General features: G+C 36.6%; 1 protein-coding gene across 1 annotated transcript in view; it reads right to left on the reverse strand.

Moving 5' to 3' along the window:
* The window catches only part of suclg2 (succinate-CoA ligase GDP-forming subunit beta), a 116,432-nt gene that overhangs the window by 82,968 nt on the left and 7,565 nt on the right, over window positions 1-25,899 (reverse strand). Inside the window, exon 2 of the mRNA XM_088916469.1 lies at window positions 9,757-9,898. Within this exon, the coding sequence (XP_088772595.1) occupies window positions 9,757-9,898 (142 nt within the window). The remainder of the gene's footprint in view (window positions 1-9,756; window positions 9,899-25,899) is intronic.

Below are 25,899 nucleotides of genomic sequence, written 5' to 3' on the forward strand. Positions count from 1 at the left end.
TTTTTTCTTACTGTGAAGCACTTTGAAAGACACTTTTAAAGGTGCAATATACTGTAAAATAACATTTATTATTATTTTATTTATAAAGCATTTCGTTCTAAACTACAGTCAGGAAACATTGTGGACCTTTTGTTTCACCATCTGCATTAGGGACGTTTCATGTGCAATATTCCCCAACTGGCCATCTTGGAGCCAGGATCTTCAATAGCATGTATAGGATGTGATGGCTCAAGCAAATGATTTAAATGGCCATATGGTAAATCTGTGAATATAATAACTGATTCCCTCTTTTATGACAGGCACTGTAGCATAAATATTTAGATTTTTTTTTAAAAAATGCACTGCTTAAATTGAATAAAAATTAATTAGACAAACAATTGCCCAAACTAAGCACTTCAGATCCCAGGAGACTGACAAATGTATTTGTTTTACCATCTAGATTGAAGGAAACACAACATCAGGATCAAACGCCAACTACTACAGTGTTTACATATACTGCATGCATTTCTAGACACCAGACTTTTAGCAAAGTCAAAACAAAAAGCGTTGACATTGAGCAGAAAAATAAAAACACAATGCATCAACAAGATGGTGTTTTGGTACAAGCAATGGATGACAGATGGACATGACTTAACAGAATGGTGGCTTATAAAAGAACAATGTAAGAAAGATTGAAAACTAGAGGGATGCAGGATATTGAACAAAAATAGGTAGTGCGGCTGAAATTCTCCTTTCGCTCCCCCGCAGCTATCTATATTCATTCGGCTCAAGGGTGAGGGTATTTAAAGATCAGGTGCCTAAAGAAAAGACTAAAGTTTAACTACTCTACAGCTACTTTAGTTATTCAGTAAGGTTACCTCAGTGGTAAAGCACTAACAAAAGAAATAAGACAGTCAAAATAATGTTCAGATATTCAGCAATCAGTTTGCACTAAATTTCCACAACGTACAGCATTCAAATAATTCTGAATACTTTTTTGTCATTAATCCTTTTTGTCAGACAATCGAGATGGAGATGAAAAAGTACTGTTACAAGTTTCTTACTAGAGTTTATACACAGAATTTGTTATTTGACATGAGCATTGCCGAAGTCTCATCAGATCTCAGAAGATAATCCAGGTTGGACCAGGTCACCAACCGAATGGGAAACCTCAAAGAAAAACCAGGTTTCTGCTATAATTTGTGTGTTTTCCACTAATACAGCTGTGAAGGTGCTATACTTTGGAGGAGATGTTAAACTGAGATCCTGACTGTCTTGCCATTTATCCTTCATCACTGTTTGTAAGGGTAGGAGCATTAACCCCAATGTTCTGGCTAAATTTCACTATAGGTCTGTACAATCTGCCCTACCTACATTTCTCCCTTGTTTCAATTGTGAAATAATTTATAATTTCCTCACCTGATCTGCAGTGCTGTGAAGTTACTGGTTTATAATAGCAGAAACACATCAGTTAAGTAGGTACTGCACTTCCTAGGTAAATGAAGTGGGCCTCCTGTATATGCAAAATACCTTGGGATCCTTTGGGATGAAAAACACTGTAGAAATACAACTGATTTAATTGCATGTTGCAAAATTGAAAGAATAACATTAAAATTATTTTCAAGGATGATCTAGTACAGTTTTTCTTATCTGTTTTTTTTTTACCCATCCAAACTCACTCTATAATTTTCAAGAAGAAAATGAGCTGTCAAAAAAAAAGATGATGATGATGATTTTGGTAAATTGGCTTGAGGGCAGGTAAGTGTAGGTGTTTTATTCTTTTAAAAGTTTTGGGAACTTACCGGAACTGTAAAACCTCACCTGAACTGCACCATGCAACAGGCATTTAGACATATCAAATTATTTAATGCAGAAATTAAAGGCATTCAATCAAAGGCAATGCATTTCTAATTTCTGTTTACTTTTTTTTAAAATCTTCTGATATGGAGGAGGCCCTAGTTAGTCAAATTGGTTATTAGCAATAAGGGTAACTTGATTTTCTGAATGACGTTTAGCAATGATGACTCAATCACCCTTATTTTCATTGTAAAACATCACAATCTTTTATTCTTTTATCTCACTATACTTGTTTTTGTATTTGGAATCACAATAATTCTGTTTTCTTTAACCCTAACATCAAGTTTTCAGACCATCAAAATTTTGGTCTGCATTTCTGTTTTTATTGAGATCACAAGATCAGAGTGTACATAAGACAAATTAAGCACTATTGCAGTGTCATCTTAAATACAGAAGAAATATAACACTGTCTCAATAGTTACTGTCTCAATTTGTGCTGTGTGGTATACGATGTGCTATTTCATTAGCGACAGACAAACGAACCAGAAAATTAAAGCTGTCTTAACTCTTCTGGGATATCAAAAGACTTTGGGGTTCAACTAATCTTAAAAAAACAATATAAAAAGGGATGAAGCATTACTTTCATTGACTGTAAGTAAAAATGTGTTCAATCAAAAACTACACAACATATAAAAGAAAATGTAATTACTGAAGACACCATAAAATGCCTCACACAAAAGTATACCAATGATCATATACAATATTCCTGAAAAAGGAAACAAAAACCTGAAATCTCCATCTTTAAGAGAGATTTCACAGATCTTCATAAGTTTGGCAGTAAAGAGTCTGACAACTTTTTCCAAATGTGTCCATGCAAGCAATAATAGTTTTGCACAACATAGGAGTCTCCTCCATACATGTCACTTTTGTCCTTATAAATAATAAATCAATTCTAAAAATGTTTTTCTTAATAGTGATTGGTGTTTCTATAACTATGCAAATCCATTTTTGCAGTGGGGGGAATCATAGACCGACTCCTCCTACCCACCCAGCCTTCGAGCTTATACTGTACCAGAGGTTCACTGCCACCTGGAGGAGAGCTATTACCCTCACTAACAGCACTGCATGCACTAATCCCACCCTACCCTCCATTGTGCTCATCCAACTATAAGCCACTGCTTGAGAAGTCCCAATCACAGTCTGCTAGTGACGTGACCCAGACCCAAACCCATGATCATAGAGCTCAACCTGAGCTCAGGTGAATACCTTTACGAGTTGAGCCACCTAGAAGACATTCAGCAATTGTTTTAAATCTGGAAATAAATTACCTCAACTGTCCATAACACAATATAGTAAACCTGAAAAGTTAATTCTTTCATGTGCTTTCAAGTTATTAAAATAAAGTTGCCCTTATTTCAGTGGCCAAATAATAATCATAATATGGTTGAAAAATAATGCTCCTCCACTGTACAAATTTTACATTATCCTTTCAAGACAATTTACTGCTAGGCCAACTTTCACACCTGAATTTTTATAAGGCAGTTTAATGGCATTGCAATTCCACATTATGCTGTATTTTGACATATCGTGCTTGAAATCCCTCTAATAAGTACACAGGAGATTTGACTGCTATGCATAAAACAGAACACTTTACTTTGAATATTCATATTACTGCAATGTGAATGAATACATTCATTCTTCTTGTTAATTGCAATCTTTCTTTAACGAGATGGTTCACCTAAATAACCTCAATCTAAAAAATAAGCCATCATCTTATGAAATTTAGGAGTTTTTGAAGGGACAACTAATGCAGTAATCTTGAGTACCCTGTTTTCCAATGCAAAAAGATAATGCCATAGAAGACAATATACTGTATATTGACAGAATACCGATAATATGTTTTCAGGCAACCTAACCTTTGTCTATCATGAATCCAAAGTGAAAATGATTTTATTGCAAGATATACAAAAGAAACAAAAAGATACTCTTATCATCTAACAATTTACCAGAGAGTAGAGGATTCCCTGAAATAGTGCTTCAGATGCAATACAGTAAAAAAACTAGAATACTGTATAGTTAAAAAACAATACAGTTAAAAAACTAGAATACTGTATACTTAATTAGTAACTACACACTGATATGCCAGTATTGATAATTTCAGAGATATGTCAAAAATGAACATTTCTATAGCACATTTTATATTAAATTGTCATATCCTTTTCATATGGATAGAGGATATCCTCATTGGCATAATGCTCAGACTTTATGCCCAGAGAATTGTGATCTTTTAATTTCACAGAAAGGTTCGGAAGCATACAGTAGATTCTTAAATAGGATGTTGTTTCTTGTATTTTTAACTACACTGAGGCAGTTTGTCTGAGCTCCTTCTATAAACCCAATTTCATCCAATGCGGTATGACCAAATTAAACATTTGCCACAAGTTTATAATTGTCTCATCCTTCATCATAATTTTTGAATGAACAAACACTGATGAGTAGCCAGAGCTAGTTTTCTTGGAACAGTCAAATGAGGTGTTGCACCTCAGATACCGCCTACAATATTTGTTGAGCAAATCCGTTTCCACAGACAACTGTGACAGTCCTCTGGTGCGTCTAAACCACAAGGTGGTTCAGAGCCATGATACTGTACCATACTGGTATAGGCAATTTACACAGCATTCCACACTGTTTCGGAGACTGATCGAGCCGTCATAACTCATCTTTGTGACAGAGCCTTGAGTGGCACTTCTCTGAAGTAATTCTTTCCAAACTCAGCTTCATTTCTAAAGTAAAGAGTACATTGATATCCTACAGTTCCACCACAGATAGATTTCAATTTCAAATTATGAAAACAACTCGCAGCACAGCACAGCAGCTTTGATTGGCTGCAAATTATTTTTAAAAATAAGAGTATATTTATCACTCTGCTTTTATCAGTAATTTTCACTATAAACATTTTTTTTTAAATGTGGTATGTTGTTAAACATTAGTGTCTTCCTTACTGTGATACTTGACTTTTAGCAAAAATAACCTAAATGCAGTCTGTCGCATTCAAAATGCAAATACTCTCAACGAATAAGATCCGTGAAATTCCGTTTTTTTCCTCAAGATACACAACAAACTATGTTTCTTAATATGCCTATTATTGCTTATGGAATGGTTACTTTTCCTAATGTTTTATTTTCTGAATACAAGCAATGCATGAATCCATCAATCTAGCTCAACATTTGAGGCAAATGTAATTCATCCAAATATTTCCAGGTTCCAGACTGTGCATTTCTGCATCAAAAACACAAAAAAATGTGACAGATGTGTGAGATAACTCAGATGCAAAGAAAACTGTATTATGTGAATGTAAAGCCTGGTGCAAATCCATCAAGATTAATTCAACAGATGCATCTGTCAACAGGTTTATGAGATACAAAGAGCAGCCAAAAGTCATTTTCTGAGTTTTATTTACAGAGATTTTTTTGAGAAAACAGAAAAGAAATATTGCAATTTATATTCATTACTCAGACCTGCATTTTATGGACAAAAATGGTTAGCTGCCTGGCCTATATTTGAAAGCTAGATGTGTGTTTGATTAGATGACATATTACCTAAAGAAACAAAAATGGTTAATATTATTTCTTTGTTCAGTATTGTGATCTTTAAATAGCCCCATCTTCAGAAAACAACAACAAGACATCATTTTCTGGGACTTTTCATTATGAATCCCTTGGAAGCTAAATGACCTTCCTAACCTAGTTTAGCCTTGGATCCTTTGCTCTTTTGTCTCTCATAGAGTCCAAATACTGTTATACTAATGGACTTCATTTAGACTGTGTATAAAAACAGCTATTTCACAACAACAATTGAGACTACAGTGAATTCAAGCAATCATTTCATTTGAAATCAGTAAATTGATTTGTACACCCAACAATATTTGCTTTGAGATTTTGATAACCATGTTCCCGAGACTGCAATGTTCAATAAAGCCATAGATAATAGACACAAAAATAGTTAAAACTGACTGATACACTAGCTGTGCTGTTCTTTGAAAAGTCCCCTTCTTTAAATGTTTAACCAGATTTATTAAAACTAATGGTAAAAAATAATCCTGGAAAATTTGTTCCTTTTTCAAATAAAGGCACTGACACTGTTATTTTTATCTTTCTGAACTCCTCTGCTTATTCGAAGTAGTGCAGTGAGAAACTGCAAAATCACATCCCTTAACATGACTGATGTAGCCTGCACTAGGTTTGCTGCTTTGACAGGTAGATTACTTAACTGCAAAAGCCACAAAGTTTTCCCAACTCCTACCTGTGCTCTGAGATTTTCATGTTGTACGACACATAGTTTATCATATTCAGCAAATGCAAAAGATATTTTAATTTTTTTTTGGAGGAACGATCAAACTGCATTACTTATAATGGAATAGACCACGTAACAGGCTAGATAAGGTACTCTTCATTTACATACACAAACACCCCCCCCCCAAAAAAATGTTTTGCTTGTTAGAAGAAATATTTTGGCTCAAGAAATGACTAATCGTAAAATTTAAATATGTACCAGATTCAAACATACAATATAACAAAATAATATGCTTTCTCATCTTTTCACCACCCTTTTTCACTTTTTTATTTGTAACAACTATGAAGCAAAGTAGCAAAATCAATCATGATCCACTTTATAAAGTCCGCCCTCAAAAGTGTTTCTCCAGAAGCAGCTCCAATTAAGTTGTCAGCTTCATGGTTTTATGGTTAAGTAAGCTCAACAGATAGAATATATTTGATGTTCATAGGCGCCCAGCAGTAGCAGCCAGAGACAATTCATTTCCTGCGTCTTGCTTGGGCACCTCAGCTTCCCCTTGGCCCAAAGCTGTTTCTTCTCAGGAGAGATGACGTTGCATACTTTGATGGAAAATCCAGATACTGAGCTGTAGCGACAGGTTTGACTGGAAACCTCTAGCCAGAGCCCATCCACTCTCACTACTCTGGCACAGAACTAAGTGATATTTTAAGTCTGGATTTTAAGACAAGACTTTTGAAGAAAAAAATGCTGTACTACTGCTGTGTGTTTAATCTTTCACATCTTTCATTGTACGTGCAGCAGATCTATATTGCTATAGATAGTGCTATATGTGCTAACTTTGGAGGGAAAAACCTCATCAAACACCTTAAATACAGTGCCTTGCAAATGTATTCAGGCCCTTACAAGCTTTGACACTTGCAGTCATGACACTGTGAAATAGCATTTGCTATTGGTTACATACACAACCTTCTGCATTCATTCAAGCCATTCAAGCCTGTGGCAAGCCTTAATGAACTTCGTTGGGCAGACTCTGCCTGTGCAATAATAGTGGTTCACATGATTTCAGAACAAAAACATCTCTGTGAGGTTCCTTGGTCAAGTAGTGAATTCCAAGCAAAGACTCCACACTGAAGACTAAAGAGCTTTCAAAGCAACTCAGGGAAAAATAAAAGATATAGGAAGGCACAGACAAAAAGAAGAGTATAAAACATTTTCAAAGACACTGAATATCCTTTTGAACAGGGTAAAGTCGATCATTAAGAAGTGGAAGGCGCATTGTACTACCCTGACACTGTTTAGATCAGGCTATCCCTTCAAACTGGCCAGCTGGGCAAAGTGGAAACTTGTAAGGGCCAACAGCAATTTTGAAAGAGCTAGAGTTTAATAATGGAGATGGGACAAATTATATTTCAGTCAACAATATCCCAGTCACCCCACAGAGCTAGCCTGTATGGCACAGGGGAAAACCCATCTCATATCCCACATGGAAACCTGAGTGATCCTGCAAAATTGTATATGGTGCTGTGATCAGATGAGAATGCTAGAAAAAAACCTGTATGAGTCTCCTAAAGACTTACAACTGGGGCAAAAAGGACAATGAAAATCACATGGCCTAATCTACATTTGAGTGGCTGAAGAACAAGAAAGTCAATGTTCTTGAATGACCTAGTCAAAGTCTTGACTTGCATCTTATTAGGAATCTGCTGTCCATAAGTGATTCCCCAAGTAAAGTGAGAGCTTAATTGATTATGCCGAGAAAAATGGGCTTAAAATTGACCAAACCCTTGTAGAGACCTAAAATCACTTTCAGCTACAATTGCTGACAAAAGTGCTTCCACCAAATACTGAGATCACAGGTCTTACTAGTTATGCAATCACCATACTTCAGCTTTTTCCCTTTAGTTTTTGCTGACACCTACTGTAATTCATCTTACTCATAGATGTGTTCAGCTTGAGCATTCATGTTTAGAATAAAATATTAAGTTTAGAAAACGATGTAGGCATCATTTCGTAATCTCACAAAATCGGACGCTATAGGAAGGGTCCGAATATTTTAGTTAGGCTCTGTAGACACTTGCACAGAACCTGGTTCCAAAAGAACTGAGGCTGCTTCAGTTTTCAGAACAGAGAACGAAAGTTTAATACAAACACCTCCGTCTTGTAACACTCGGTGTACATTATTTTAATCATCACATTAAAAAACATTTATTTATTTTACAAGCAGGAACAGTCAGCATGGGCTGCTACATAATCACCTTCCTCGAGGTCAGATTGGGAATATAAAAATATCGAAAAGAAAGACTCATTAAAGAAAGTTAAGAATTAGTGTAGAACACAACACACACTGCTGTGTAAGAAAAAGTCAAACAGATTCAAGACATATACTTTACAAGCATCAAAAAATTTAGTCAGAGGCTCCACTAGTGTTTTATGCTATTGTAGCAACATTGTTATTAATAAACCTTAGCTTGCATGAGATGAAACCAAGCTTTTCGAACACCTGTTCCTCTCTACTCATTCATAAGATAAAAGGTTTCTACTTTTGTAATGAAAGATGCACACCCATTAGGAGAAACAATATAAAACGAACTCGATAAAAATTTAAGGAGAAGATCACTATACCATCATGTTTTTTAACTACAGAAAGAAAAATACTGAGTGAAACAGCTATGTCACTGGATTTTCAATGTTTTGATATCCAAAGCATAATCAGCAAGTACGGAGAAGCAACATCTGTAATTGACAAACTGGTCTAGAGCCAAAAAGCTGTCTACAGGAACAAACAATACTTGAGGATAATCTCCTTAAGGAACAGAGAGAAGACAAAAATTCATCAATTTTGTTTCCACTCTTCAGCAGATTCAGCTACAATGTGTCAATAGGAATCATCTACATTAGCTAAACCTTTGATTTCTGTGGACTTGTCATGTGTGATTTCCTTACCAGAAACCACAGTGTTTACCACATACTATATGTAAAACTCTATGACTGTATCACTTCCTAGAATTGTGATGGTGTGGCAGTCAACAACTGGCAACAAATTGCCAGTTGTTGACTGGCAATATTCTGCTATTGTACTTTGCCAATTAATAAATTCAGCATGAGGAAACACTTAATTTTTACTAAGAAGCTATTAATTTATAATGTATAATTACATTCACTTACTTTTGCTCCAATAAATATTTGGAATACTGTAAATATCAAAATAAACTGCAAAAACATACTGCATATCTGTCTTTACAAAAGCAGCACATTATCTATTTTCTATTTAGGAATATATATATATCAGAACCTAATCCAAAGAATAACCATTGTGATTTTATTATTTTGTCATTTGAACTTGTAATTTTTTGTGTTGGCTGGTACCATTATCCAGAGTCAAACTTGTAACACCTGATCATGCTCAAGAGCCTGATGCTTTCAGTTATTTTTTTTTCATTTCTAGTCTTGAACATCCACCTATATTTTGTAAATACCTTAGCTTAATGCTGTCAATGATACTGTGTTATCCGGGATTTTGAGAGTATTCTCCACTGATTCATCCTAGTGAGTAACAGTGAAGTGTCTCTGTGGAATGCCCCCTTGTTTCACAGTGGGGGTGAAAAAAAGTGCAGGAGTAAGCCACCAAGACCACCAAGGACCCAGCTCAGAAAAGAAGAGCCTTTATATGCTCCTGCTCCTACTTACTAAGCCTTTTGGCAGCTTCCAAGGCTTCCGAGGCAGTGCCAGCCACAAAGAACCTCTGCACGGCCACACCACAGTCCTGCATCAGCTTCTTGCTCTGGTACTCTTGCAGGTTCAGCCATCGTCTGGGATAAACACAGGCCGGCTACAGGAAAAGGATGAGAGCATTTGGTCATAGTTTATATACTATATATGGTCATTTTTTGCAGTTTCCGAACCTGTTTAATGAAGGACTATACAGACATATGTATATCATTAGACCATCTCAGACATTTTCTTTTTCAAGTGTGATGAAACGCAAAAGAAACCGTGGAGCGCACTTCGCTGTTGTCTCAGCAGACCGGAAATAAGTCAACTCCAGCTGTTACAGCTGTTAAACATTCAGTCTCATTTTAAATCTGTCATTCCACTTTCTTTTTAAATGGATTCCACTCGCTAGTTTCTTGAACTTGTGCATCTGTGGTAGAGAATTACTATTTACAAAGTAGCAGAACAGATACAGAAAACTTAAAAACAAAACAAAAAGGGGAATGAAAATAATATCTGTGACTGTACAGCAGAACAATCAATTGAAGTGCATTTAAAAGTACCAGAAACACACTGTTTGCATTTGGGAAAACACAAAGTTAGGAATAACCAAAACATTGCAAACGCACAAGCAAATCCGCATTAATAATAGCAAATAGTCTGTGTTTAGTAATTTGTTAAACACACCACATTCTATAATTAATCTGTATTCCCAAAGAGCAATACAAATAAGGAGAAGGGCGAAACAGTTCATTAGTACAATCTGGACGAAGGCGGTGAGAGTGAGGCAACCGTAAGCAGTGCCAGACAATGCAATGTGAGCTGCCTACTCAAGTAGGTGGGTTTCTTAAATTTTGATGTTTTTCATATCACAGATCCCTAGACTAAAAGAAAGTACGATAAAGTACATTTGTGCTCTTGGGCAGCTTGCAGGAATCTATGCAAGTAGCATACAGTAAGTTTAAACAATGGTATCATAATCCAAGCACATGTAAAGTCACGCTAATCTATCTTAAATCTTACCCTTAAGTCACTTAATTCTGAACCTAATCAGATCAAAATGCAATTACAAAATCTTCAACTCGCTAAACCTTTAAAACAAGCCACAACCCAAACGAATCCCTAATCAGAACCAAAGACCAAGCATTACACTAATTTTTATTACAAACTTCAAACTTCACCTTTAAATTTACTGTGGACATATAACTAACCATCAGACCTAACCTTATTAATGATGTAATCCAGCCTCCCCCAAGACAGTTATAATCGATCTGGAAATTCAAAATTGCCAGTAAGAGGACTGGACACCATAGCTCTCGAATAAAATACAACCCAGTTCCATTTCTGATGCTGTCCAGTATATATAAAAGGTAGGCTGAATTTAAATGCACCAGAACTACAGAAGATGAAGAGACATACAGTATCATTGGTTTAGAGAGCCAATATTAAAGATTTAACCTTTTGGCTTTTTAAGCTTCCATAAGGGGCAAATTTAGCGATAAAGCACAAAGCAGTACTCTTTCCAAAAATTGTTATTGTTAAAATCATTCAAGTGTGTGTGGCACTTTTCTAGTCTTGGGAAATATTTCTGTACTGCACACTTGAAACTCACTGCATAGAAAAACAGGCTCAAATAAAGTTTTTCAATGCTTAAAATGGCATAGCGGTACATATATAAATTCAATTATATTTTTTTACAAAGGAACAAGTAATAGGTTTATTCCATGCTGAAAAGAGAAGAGAGAAAACACAACATTTCAGCTGTGGAGCCTTCTTTACAATTTTAAACATTCAACGACTGTTCTCCTTAATATTGATCGAACTGAAATAGGGAAGTGTGAAGCACACATATGTACTGTATGCAAGCAAAAGAAATTCAGCCTTAAATATTAAATAAAACGCTTATTTCTGACAAGAGAATAGAGTGCAGTACTGAATGAAAAAACACCTGAACACTTTCCTTTGAAAGTTCTCAAGAGGCCACGATTTACAATATTATAAAAGCAGACAGCAAGAACTATTTTGAAACAGTTGCCTAGTCAGATCAGTATGTTACATGGAAAAAGGAAATGCATCGAGGCAAATTTTGTTTCATTTAGAACCCTGGAAACAGATAACTGAGCCAATTCTAGACATGAGCACTAGATTTCTGCTAGGACATTTGAGAATGAGAACATGACTGCACCCATCTGCTGTTGATCAGATGTTAAGAATGTAAAAAAAAAAAGAGACAAAATTTGAACACGGCTTAAATCCTAAAAATTAGTCTCATTAATAAACCACTACAGGATGTATCTGCTGAATGGGCAAAATGGTGCATCTAAGCCTAATGCGACAAGACCAGTCTAAATTGTACAGAACTGGTTTTCCATTCATGTGGACGACCCAAAAGAAGCCACAGCTGAGAAAAGACATGGCATCTCCACAGCACACAAACAAGAAGGCTACAGGAGAACCAGCTCATAGAAATCAAAGGCCATGAATCATCCTTCTAACACTCAAAAACTTACAACGATGACAAAGCAATTCAACTAATTGTAGCACCATACTACGGGCTGTGTGGGGTCAAGGACAGAGCCCTGAGGGACACCACAGGAGACAGCAGAGTCATAACTATGAGAAAGCTAAAGAGACAACATGCAGACAGTCTGAGGTGAGAAAGACATGCTGTGGACAGAGCCTTCTGAGCTTAGTACATATTTGAGATATGCTTGTATCCATTATGTGTGAGTCAGCGGTTGGCAGCCTTTTGTTAACTACACCCTGTCTTACCAGTGCTTCTCTAGAAGGACTGCCCCTATATATGTTTCACCATTTACTGTAAATAATTCTCATATATTAATAGTTTGCTAACATTATACTGTGATGTTGACATTGATGTTGTCAAATTTATAAATGGGTCAATTACCTAGCTATAATTTTTATATTTCCATTTTCAAGATATTTTAATGGAAAACTAACTAAAATTAGAAGTTGTTTGTCTCTTTTGTACAAACTCAACCAAACTGCCACTATATGGTAATTTATTACCTTAAAACTGTTCGTGGCCAGTAATTGAATGTAGGTGCCTTGGGGAATCCTTTCATCTCTACCAAAAAAACCCCAAAAAACTCAGAATGTGGGAAATGTGGTTAATTTTTCTGTTTGGAGGTGGATGCTTGTATTGTTCCTCTGGACAGGTGCCTCCATTAGATTCAGACAGTATAAAACAGTGCAGTCCTGCAGGAGCTGAAGCCTGATCCCATTTCCTAGCATAGCACTGAAAATAGCTGCACAGGTTAATTCTGAGCTGAGGTGTAATACACTGGCAGGCAGAAAAACAGTTATGGCTTTGGGGCCTTCTTTAGTCATGTTAAGACTGAAAAACCTCAAACCTATGCAGAAAATAACATTTAAAAAATAATTGTTCTGAATTTCTAACTTGTTTTCTCTCTGTAAAGTTCATACATTTTAATTCTTCAATCAACAGATGTTCCAAGTTATAGCATTTTATTAATGGTCAGGCTCTCTCCATGCTTTGCCTAATGTGTCCATTGAGTAGGCCTCACTGTTGAATGGTGACCTATCTGCTCATTCTGCCACCTCAACTGTTGTTGAAAGAAACTATCAATGCAAACTACTGTACATACCACACATTTTCATAATGCCATGAAGCCATTTCATATAGTCACAAGGCACAAAAAAAATAAATTATGAATTTTATCTATGTAATACTGATTTTAATGTTTTGCTACACCAGGTCCATTTAATTTAATCACACCACACCAACTTTAATAATAAAAAATTAATAATAATAATTGCTTACACTTATACAGCGCTTTTCTGGACACTACAGTCAAAGCACTTTACAGGTAATGGGGACTCCCCTCCACCACCTCCACCTGGATGATGCGCTGGCAGCCATAGTGCACACAGTACACTCACCACACATCAGCTATCAGTGGGGAGGAGAACAGAGTGATGAAGCCAGTTCATAGATGGGGATTACAAGGAGGCCATGATTGGTAAAGGCCAATGGGAAATTTGATCTGGATGCTGAGGTTATACACCTACAGTACTCTTCGAAAAACACCCTGGGATTTTTAATGACCACTGAGAGTCAGGACCTTGGTTTTACGTCTCATCCAAAGGACGGCGCCTATTTTACAGTATAGTGTCCCCGTCACTAAACTGGGACATAAGGACCCACACAGACTGCACCCAACAGGTGGCTCGGTGACTAAGGACCTGCACCCATTGCTGGAAGGTTGCTGGTTCGTATCCCGGGGCCGGCAGAGGAATCCCACTCCGTTGGGCCCCTGAGCAAGGCCCTTAACCCCAACTGTACCAGGGGCACCGTATAAATGGCTGACCCTGCGCTCTGACCCCAAGCTTCTCTACCTGTCTGTGTGTCTTATGGAGAGCAAATTGGGGTATGCGAAAAGACAAATTCCTAATACAAGAATTTGTATATGGCCATTTGTATATGGCCAATAAAATGATCTTAAAACACTTCCAGCAGCAACCTTAGTTTTTCCCAGGAGGTCTCTCATCCAGGTACAGACCAGGCTCACACCTGCTTAGCTTCAGTGGGCTGCCAACTGTGAGCTGCAGGGTGATATGGCTGCTGGCTAAAACTTTATATGTTATATACCTTATACCACTGGTATACACTAAATTCCATCCATTCAGGTGGATGCTGCACATTGGTGGAGGTGGAGGAGAGTCCCCATTACCTGTAAAGCAATTTGAGTGTAGTGTTCAGAAAAGCGCTTTATAAGTGCATTTATTAAATTCTCTGTCTGCTAAAGAGATATCCATTTTCATTGCAAAATTCCCAAAACTACAATAGATAAGATAGTGACCTATCTTATCTGCCAAAGTGATTTAATTACCAGAATTTTTCAGCTCTGAGGGGCTCAGCAGATAAGTCCCTAATACAACAGGTCTGAAAACAAAGAACAAATTTGCCCTTCCTATCGCTTCTCAGCGAAAACTCTCCTACTGCTAATTACAAGGCATTTTCAACCAAGGAAAAAAATCCATTCATCCATTTTCTAACATCTTCATCTAATAGGATCACAGGGGAGCCAGAGCTTATCCCTGCAAGCAATGGGTGCAAGGCAGGATCCACCCTGGATGCCAGTCCACTGCAAGGCACACTGACGCACCAGAGGAAACTCACAAAAACTTGGAGAGAACATCCAAACACCACACAGATAATGCCCCAAAAATTTAACCCAGGGCCCCAGCACTGCGAGACAGCAATGCTAACAAACTGCAAATAAACTTTTAATGTTAAGAAGTTGAAACAATTTTGGTCTCACAAAATCAGTTACTGCTGCTGTATATGGTAGCGTCCTTCAAAGAATAAATGCTCTATAGTCTATCATAAATGTTAGTGGCCACTGAAAATGCCATTTCTATTTCAGGAAACCATATAATTTTAAATGGTGGCCTCACTACATAAAATAATGCACATTTTAGAAAGGTACAAGAACCTAGCAATAAATAGTATATTACAGTTGTTTTCGTGAAAGAACAATATACAGCCAGACAAACTGCTGTAAATATCCATTTCCATTTAATACTGAAAAAGGTGTATAAAAGCAAACTAAAAAAAAAAACAGATCATTATACTATAGTTTGTCCTGTGAAAAGAAATGATTATGTAGCACACAACTGAGAGGAAAGTCACACATTTGCTGTCCATTTCTCAGCATTGAAGTATCTTCCGAAAGCATACGAATGCATACAAATAGGAAAAGTGTAGAGATGTGCATGACAAAAAATAAAATCTTACAGAAATTACCATTTGAAGTTTTCAATATAAATGTTTTCAATGTTTCCATAAACAAACATACATAAAAGACCTGCTACTTTAATACAAATATTATGATGACAGAACTAGGGAGAAATACTGCTGAGAAGCTGTTATGCTTGCATGTGCCATCAAAGAGCAGCAGGCAGATGCAAGCATCTTTTTTAAGGTATGACCCGTCCCCATCTGTGGGGATAAAGGATAGAAAGCTTTTCACTGCAAAAGCTGGGTCCCGAGTATGTCTTCCAGTACTGAATCAATGGACAATCACTAAGAACACTGCCCTGTGTCAGTGCCATTAATCAGATATGATCTGACAAAGGATTTTGTAAGAAGTACTGGAACTATAGGAAAAAAAATCAATTATTTATTAAAACATAGAAAGAAACACAAGGTTTTATTTCTATTTTCTGTTTAAAACGTAATTGACTCAAGCTAAATACTCCAAAAGCATTTAAAGGATTTATATTTTGATTGAGACCCACTAATGCTAATTTCACTGAGCAATTGTATAAGTACAAATGAATTTAACCAATACATTCAGAAGGTTACAGCTGATGGTAGTGCACACAAGTAACTCAAAGCCATTTGACCAGGCAGCAGAAGATATACTGAGCAAACATGAAACAAAACAACTTTCAGAAAGAATCTGTTTGCCTTTTGGGCACAAAAAAGGCTTCATTGGTCCCTAGTGATGCACTGTGCTACTGTAAAATCAGAAAACCCTGTCATGTATAAATAAGGTCAGAGTGTGTTCTGGAGACTGCAGAACTGCATCATGTTGGCCACACTGTTCCCTTGGGCTGGAGACGGAGGGGAAGATCAGCAACTGATTTGACTCTAAATTACGGAGTCCTCAAGCAATATCGTAATGGGGAGATCAAAGGACAAAGGTGGAAAATCTAAGAAGGAAGCAATTTAAAACTTCTCATGATAGTCATCAAGATCGGGTAAAACATGGAGAAATCATAACATGAAAAAAATACTCAAATCTGACCTCGTAGCAAAAATAAAATCATTAATAATCCTAGAGGAAAACAATCTGATCAGATCATTCACTGACCATTAAAAAAAAACACTAACACCAGGATATGTTCAGCATGCAGTATCCAATGAGCCAGTTCAGGAAGCAGTGAAGGCTCTCCGAAGAAAGATATTTCTTAGTGAAACAGTAGTTAGTCAGTTGTCTTGAAAATGTAGCAGAATATGTGAACACACATGACCACTTTCTTAAAATACAATTCTCCATCGATGCTTCATATGAAAGTATGAAGAACAGATCTAATTTGTGAACTTTTAAAGCAGAGAAAAGCAGTAATTTACTGAAAGCAACATTAAAATAAAGATTTAACTAGGGAGGCCATGCATCAGTGAACAAGATTTCTTTTCTATATCTTTTCTCCTTTTGCATCCAGCCAAGGCAGCAGCATGCAACTTCAACAAAGATCAAAATCTCGACGGATGAATTCAGAATCCCCATCGGACCTCGGGGCTTTTCCTAAGAGTGATTGACCAAGAGCAAAAGAATTAATTATTCATCGCAGTGCAAATGACATTCTAGGGAATATTAAATGATTTCTCCCTCCAGGCTTCTTTCAACTATAGCAAAACCCAGTCCTTGTGAAGTATTTTATTTTGAAAACACTGCAAGTAAAAAAAAAGGCCAATCACTGAACTGGTAAAATGTGTACATTTCCATCAATTGTATTACTCAAGCAAAACTGTCACTCTTTTACTTCAGAAATGATGACGCTTTGTAAAGTAATGTATTGCTACTGCAGACAAAACAAATGTGTCTTTGGAGATAAAATGTCCTTTCAAAGTCTCTCAGCCTAATGCCTAATTTTATTTCTGCATTTTCACTATATCCTTTGATTACTTCATAAAAAGCACTTCCAATTCATCTTTGCTAATAAAATGCCTGCATTGGGAAAGGTTTTACAGAGCCTTCTGTTCCCTGGGCTATGAGGGAAAGAGCAGCCTTTCTATATAGACAAATGAAAGAAAAAGTAACAAAAGAATAGCATTGATATTATAATATTCACACCTAAACAGATATGCCTGTCATTGGAAAATCTACTTGTTCATAAAACTGTAAATAAGCCAGTAACAAAAGATAATATTTCAAGATATAGATGTGTTAAGCTTTATTTAAAGAAACAAGAAGCGGCTGTCCTTTTCAATATTATTACAATCAATCTACCACAATTCAATACATACTTTTTATAGCATTGTCTATACAATTTTGAACAACCAAATACATTCATTATCATAGTGTTTAAAGATGTACAAAACGAGAAAATACAATTAATTACATGCATTAAAGTAAATGCTGTAAGCACAAAGTGATTAAATAATATCTGCAGATAAAATAAAACATTAAAATAATTAGTGTCAAAATTAAGAACAATGAAATGCTTGCCTGTGGGCTACAACCTTAAATAAAATTAAAGAACCTCAATAGAACAGTAAATCTGGTAGATTGTTTCATACTGCATTAAAAGTGAGGTGCCTGCCAATACATTTTCTTAATTCTACAATAGTGCAGAATGAATATTATGCTCCAAAGAAGGCAGACAAAGGCATTAATTATAATTATTAATTTAAACACAGTTTAAAATGCAGTGTAATCTGCAGATTAGTTTTAACATTACAGAATGGCTCATTTTAAAGACCAGGTACCTACTGTATAGTTCCTGTGATCTGAAAAAAAAATGTTATACAGTGGGTTTTTTTGGGTTCTCTATCAGAGTTTGAAAAAAATATATAGCTTATTAGCAAAAATGCATTATGTAACTTAAATTTAAACTGCAATACTGGTGCCAGTACTGAGGTTTGCCAAGCTTGGACAAAGAGCTTCACTCCCTGACACAGACGTGCTCCTTTTCTCTTAGAAAGCACAGCAGCTGTATGTCTTCAAAGGCAAACTACAGCACAACATCAGTGAGGGTACCCTCTGCACCATTCCTCCAGGGAAATTCAACAGCACGAGCCAGCCGGCTTTCCAAAGCATCTGACAAGTCCATGTGCTACAGACCTGCAGAGCCTATACCCTAGCAGAGGGGAAAAAAAAAGCAACCATGGAAAAAAAACCCTTCACAGACACAGTACATAATGAGTACAATTTCCATGTTGCAGGTTAGTAAATGGCACAGAGCTGCTATTTCATAACAGCGACATACCCAAGTGTTCTGTTATGCAACATCACATTGAGCACACTCACAAGTGAAAGCTGCAAGTCAACACGGAACAGAATAGCGTGGGGCTCCGTGCTTATTTCCATCACTTTACGGCTCATAATATTTTTCCTCAGCCATGTTCCTTAACTCCAAACCAGGTCACCAGAAAGAAATTCAAGTGTTAATTACAATATTCAATATGATAATTTCAGATTAAATATATATCCTGTGGGATGCTGGGAGAAAAAATAAATACAACTTAAATTCTTTGTTCATCCCCAGGGGGGCAATTTAATAAACTTAGAAAGAGTTTGGTTCCACTGGGACTTGAACCCAGGAGCTTCTGTGTGAAGCAGATGCGATAACTGCTACACTATAGAACCACAGAAAAAGGAAAAACCATTGTTGGGAAATCTGAAATATTAAGCAAGCTGTGCATTACACTTTTTTACACATTGCAGATTACACTTCCTGAAAGAAGTCAAGTCTTTTCAACCTGCTATCGGTGATAGCTTTCCCTTCCTGCATTTAAAACACACAGTTAAGTATGAATGCAAATTCTAGGACAGTGACACCTGACTTATTTTATAGTTTACTATGGTTGGATTAGCTCAAATTCCAAACCCATTTCTGATTTTTTTTCCCCCCATGTACAGTTAAGATATAATGAGCTTAAGTGCCTCGCTTCAGACAATAAATGATGAGGAGTTCTTAGAGGAATAACTTCCCACATTACAGTAAACCACGCTGTGCTTTATAGCTCTGACACCACTGCGTGTCGTACAGTGCATCTAATCATTCTACCAGTGATGTACCAACAAATCTGAATGATGAGTGCAATATATTATATCATAACAGGTTTCCTCTCAATGCACAGGAAGCATATGTCAAAAAGCATAGTGGGATTTATTAGAGCAATAAGTTCTCCTTCAGAATGGAAGGTCAAGAAATGTCACCCCCCCCCAAAACAAAGCAGTAAACAGTCTAAAGCAGTGGGCAGAACAAAACCCATTGCTGCTACCATAGGTATTAGACTTCCGATCCATCACTTGGTAATAAGATTTGAAATGTGGAATGAATTCTGGTTTTCCTTTTTCATCCAGATGACATTTAATTGACACTGTAGTGTTATAAATTCCTCTTTACTTGTTTTATGTAAATCTCGCATCTCTCGGACACGCTCCTCTACTGAATTTCACAGCTTGAAATTGAAAACGTGTGCAGCAAAATAAATGCTTATTAGGGTTAAAAAGCCAAGTAGTTTTAATATAAAACACTCAGGGCACTACATTTTGTACAACACTTTAAAGAAAATGAACAGGTAGGAGCAGTAAAGGGTAGGTATTCATCATTTGAATGTTTAATGTTTCTCTTTAAACCTCTAAGAGATAAAACATCGAGTAAAAATGGAAGAATTTCCAATAAACCACAGGTTAAGAAGAAATGGAAGCATTACTGACAGCCTGGTAGCCTGACTTAGCAAAACTTTGTTTAATTAAAAAAAAGGTCAGCAATGAAACTACTTGTAATTTCTACTCTACATTTGAGCAGTACACTCACTTTAAGCAATGCAAACTATGTACCCCAAAAAGTGAAAAATGCATTTGACTTAGTAAAACCCACAAACAATAAAGCTATAAAAGGTTTTGGGAAGTTGCCAGCACCTCAACACACTGAACAAGGGTCACTGCAAGGAGAATCACCACCACCTGTTCTGACGATCAGCTAGAGGGGACTCCCTCCCCCAGACCCTGATGCCTAACCTTAAGGGGTTCCACTGCTAAGAGGACTGTTTGACCCTCAAACATCATGCAGCACCCACGAGCCCCTGTGGGATGCAGACATTGGTCCTATAGATGATCTCCTACCCGTGCTATTGGATTACAGGATGCAAATGCGCTCCACAATGAGAGAGTGATCAGTGTCCAGCTGTACTAGAAAGTTTTGCCCAAATTATTACATTATTCAATGTAAATAACAACCAAGTAATCTTTCTTATTTCTGCACTAGTGAAAAAAAAAGTTTAAAATTTAAAATGTTTAAGAAAAATGCTTAGACTGAAATCAGAGACCAGTATGCATTGTAGTTTGCCCCGAAGTAGCTTCAATGATCTCAAGACAATCTAGCAGAAAAGTAAAAAAAAAGAGAAATTCAGTCTTTGAAATAATACAATTCCTGGCACAGGTTCAGAAGTCCAAATTCTCACCCCCTATTGATTTATCGCATTTCAACATACCTGAAAGTAAACCAGCAGGAGGAAGAATTTTCACTCAGGATCCAAAACTAGGTACGAATTTTCTTGAAACAAATCTTTTAGCCAATTTTCACGGCATGTTGTGCTTTATGTTATTGTCAACTTGTTTCGGATCCTGTTATGACCAGATCAAATGTGTTATTTCTTCTTTATGCTCTGTGTAGATGCTGAACACCTCCAATTTTCTAGGCTCAACTACTACTTGTCTCATGCAAATTACACACCAACAATGACTAAAATGATCAGGCACTTGGCACACTTCCAGGGCTGTAACCTACTGTCAAATTTTTCTACAGCAGTTTTCAAATTTCAAATGTATATAAACAGACAATATCCTAAATGTCAGACATTTCTCTTTCTCTCTTTTTCTAGGTCCATTCAAAAAATAAGAACACCCTTTCATCATATTCTTGTTTAAGCAGAACACACAATTAAATGACATTTAACTTACACAAACTGTCATCTTTGACACCATCTAAAGTCAAGGAAATTAATTTTGTGACAAATGTTAGTAACAGTCAAGCTCTGAAAACACAATTAATTTTACCATAAATGCTTAAGGCAGAATTCTAAAGCAGAAAACAAACAACTGAATCCTGATCACTACAGAAAGAAGGGAATAAAAGCACCTTTTGCAAACGTTTTACAAATCTTCTGAGAAAAAAAAATCAGAACAATTAAGTAGTTTTAAATTTAAAATCTTCTGTCACCCCTTTTTGCATGGTGTTCTCTACAATTAGGTCCGCTAATGTAATTTTAAAAATCCCTTCTATAGGAGCAATCTGAAAGAAAAACCAATAATATCTTTAAAAGGCAAAAGAGCTAAAATCCTACATTTCTGGCTTTTGACGAAAGGTCCAATAAAAACAAATGCCTGACTGCAAGCACCTGTAGTGCCAAGCTTTCCAAAGCCTGTGAGCGACTTTAGTGCACTGTGTGATGCACAACACATCACTTACTTCACTCTCACAGGTTCCAGCATAGAAGACCCCTAGGCAGCTTTGTACAACAGATCTCTCTACAGGCACTTTAGCCATTTATGTGAGCTTACAGCAGGATATTTAACGTAAAGCAGCTCTTGCAGTTCAAACCCTTAGCCCACATTTCATTAAGCAGCCACTGCTACGTTGTAAAATGACTTTTTTTTTTCAGTTTTAATTGGTATATGCTACAGAGAGCACCATATGTACTGGGACACAAGTCAAAATTACTATTTTTGCATTATACTCAAGGAATTCAGATTTGAAAAAAAAAGATGAACATGAGGAAGTACAGAATGTCATTATTTATTTCTTGGTATTTCTGCACATGTATGATTTATTGTTTTAGCATAATTCCACCTTTTGTGGTCCATTCCTGCATTTTAGGTGAGCATACGTATTGGGAGAAATTAACAAAGTCTATTAAAGTAATCTAAAATTTAGTATTTGGCTACAAACTCTTTGCATGCAAAAACTGCATCAAGTCTGCGACCCACTGAAATCACCGAACTCTTGGTTTATTCTTTTGAGATGCTTTGCCAAGCAAAACACTGCTGCAGCCATTTTCAGCTGCTGTATGTTTTGGGGGGGGGGGGGGGTGTGGCTTCAGTCTCAACTGGATTTAAATCAAGAGACCGTCTAGGCCAGTCTAAGACTTTGCATGTTTTTCCCCCGATGAACTCCTTGGCTGCACCGGCAGTGTAGGCCACTGTCTTGCTGCACGATGAAAAGCCAGCCAATGAGTCTGGAGGCATTTTCTTGTACTACAGTTTCGATTGAATTATTCTTTACTTTCAGCATCCAAATTGCCTGCTTTTCTTTCACAGACCATTCTCTAGTCTTCATGTTGGTTTAGGCCTACTGACTCCAAAGGCAGACGCCAAAAGGAAGAGTAAAGACTAAATCCAACACTACACATCCACAGCTCTTTTAGGTGTGAATAATCAATACAACAGGAAACAACCACCCAATAAGAAAACACCTGACACCCAGTTGTCACAATATTTAAACTCACCTGAAATAGGAGGATTGAAAACAAAGTGTTATTATTCTAAAATGGTACAACATATAAGCACAGAAATATCCAGAAATGAAAGGTGACATTCTGTATTATGGCCTTATATTCATGTTTTCACTTCAAATCCAGATTGCTTGAGGATTCAGCAAAAACAGCAACTTTGACACTGTCCCAGTACTTACGGTCTGAACTGTATATTGTGTCTTTTAAGTAGGTATTGCTTAGTGGGTTATTATGGGACAAAATGGCTTTTTTAACATTTCCATAATATACTGTACATATTGTTAAGCATATTATTTTACTGTACTCCTCATTATACATCTTGATTTGCATAGTACTTCTTAATAGGTAATGATGTTTCCCTAGATTACTTTACAGGGTTTACAGAACACTGAAGATGAAAAAGAGTGAACAGGAGTAAAGCAGGTATGTTTGAACAAGAACCTCCTTAAATAAAAATGTTTCACTTACCCATTTATATGTTACATACAACTTTTGTTCTGTGTTCCACTTACCAAATATAAATGTGTTAGTTGCTGAATCAACTATACAGCTCCCATACAAAGCTAAAACACTGACAGCACATTCCTGACACCCCACAGTGAAATGTAAATGCCCCAAAGAAATAATCTCTCCATTACGTTTTCCGAGCGTTACCATTAGCATGTCTTAAGAGTGTGCAGGTGCTATTACTGTTGAGATAAGCCCCGTTTAAAACCTGAAGGAAGGTAAACTTCAGCCGTCAATAAGAATCATTGATTGGTAAAGACTTTTTTTTCTTAGACAAATCTATGTTACTGTAGCTTCTCCTGCACTTCACTAGCATATTCATGAAGGGCAATTTGTAAATTCTTATTGACCTCCCTCTGCTTTGAAAGAGAAAATGTGGAGCTTATGATTTTTCAATCAAAAGCTTTCCTAAAATGTATTTAAAATAATAAATACTCTCTGAAGGGCTCCCGGGTGACTCATCTGAGAGAAAAAAAAGAAGCCTACAGCTAGATTACAGAAGGATTCTCACAGGCTGAAGATCAATGGTTCACACTCAGGCCATGACAGTCACCAAATGCAGGCAGATATTGCCCTTATTGGCACTGGGCAGGTAACGTTCATCTAAGATGGGAAGGTTACTACCCAACCATGATTCCTTTACCTGGTCGGGTAAAGACTAGACTGGACTAGGGTGAACCTGTTGACAGACTCAGCTGCAACTAATCCAGGGTAATCCTTAAAAAGTCACAACTGGGAAGAGTGCAAGGACCCCAAATGATGCGAGAGACAGAGTGTATAGGAGTACAGAATCCTAAATAAAAATAGAATGAGAGGCAACGGGAAGTCTTTACAAGTACAGAAATGAAAACGTGCATGGCTATGGTTTTAGGTCTGGGCAGGGATGCTAGGCAAGATGGGCTTCCAGCAGGAAACAAGGAACTCAAGAAATCAGCCTTTCTGTACATTATGACCTATTACAAACAGAGATGGTTAAGGTCTAGTCCATGAGAGCTGCAACACTTTTCACATGTGTTTCAATCTGAATTCTAAATGACAGATTAAACAATTTAATTGTCACAATATCCATCTTTCACTGGTTTTTAGTAGGTGATGGATGGGATGGACCTACAAAACCAGCAGGATCCAGACAACCAGGAACAAATTTAGGGCACCCCCGAGCTGAACATGTCAGCATAAAACATGACCCTTCTGCAGAACAGTAAATGAGAGAAACGGAAGTTATTTATTCACTCTCATTCAACTTAAGAAGCTAACAGGGCATTAAAGAGCTACAAATTTCATTGTACAGTTAGTGACATAAGAAAACATACTACAGATCTCCTATCTTTGTCTTAAACCAAACGGCTAATTTATGCTACAGATTCATTCAGCTAAGGTTACTGTAATAGTGTCTGATGTTCTGATTCTTTGAAGTCTCAGCTTAGTTTCTCTTGCAGAATATATTCAAAACAGTAGTCAACTGAGGTTAGAATTAAAATATGCCTGCAGTTTTTGTTTAACTATATTGGTTAAGTACAAATAGTCGCTTTTTTAAAACTTTTCAGAAGTTCACTATTTTCTGCGCTGCTCTCTGGAGACTTGGAAAGAACAGCCAATAGCCTGAATGCTATAGAATGCCCTGCTGCACTGAAAACGTCTTAAAGTTGAAATCCCCACTGAAGTCATAACCCTTTGAAATGTCTCCTCTTAATTAGTATCTGCCCTGGTGTTGCAACTGATTAACTGAAATTTTCCTTGTGGGACATCTAGAACCTTTAAAAACTTGAACACATTTTAATTCATCGCAAACTTATCTCACTCTATTCCTGCTCTGTTTGAACTTGTACTTTTTCCCTACTTTGCTATCCGTAGGGACAATAACAAGTTGATAATCCTCTATTTATGATCTATCCATTTATAATCTTTCGAGTATAGATTGGGGTTTTCTACATCTCAAGCACAGCTCAGCCATGGTCAAACGCTTGCACAATGAATAATATGATTCACCAAAACTACTTAACAAAATTAAGTTTAGATACTGGACTGTGAAACTAGACTGATACCACCACCACACAGATTTGCATATACTTCTGTGCAATTTATTACCAGTAATACAAACCTTGTTAAATAAAAGTGAATGCACAATGCACAACATTTTAAAATCGATACTAGTAACAGGATTGTTACAGAATGCTTCCACAGTACTGATTAAAACATTTCACAAAAAGACATTTAAGTCAGTAAATATTCAGACTAATATATGTTTTTAAATGAAAAACAATCAACAAACTTTCTCTATTGCCTCTTAGTCCACTGTGTTTAACATCCTTGTCCTGCCTTCATACAAAGTAATAAAGAGAATGTCCTTGGCATTATTGTATTACAATATTCCACTA

This window comes from Atractosteus spatula, chromosome 5, assembly GCF_055471065.1.
Source record: "Atractosteus spatula isolate fAtrSpa1 chromosome 5, fAtrSpa1.hap1, whole genome shotgun sequence".
Lineage (NCBI taxonomy): Eukaryota > Metazoa > Chordata > Actinopteri > Semionotiformes > Lepisosteidae > Atractosteus > Atractosteus spatula.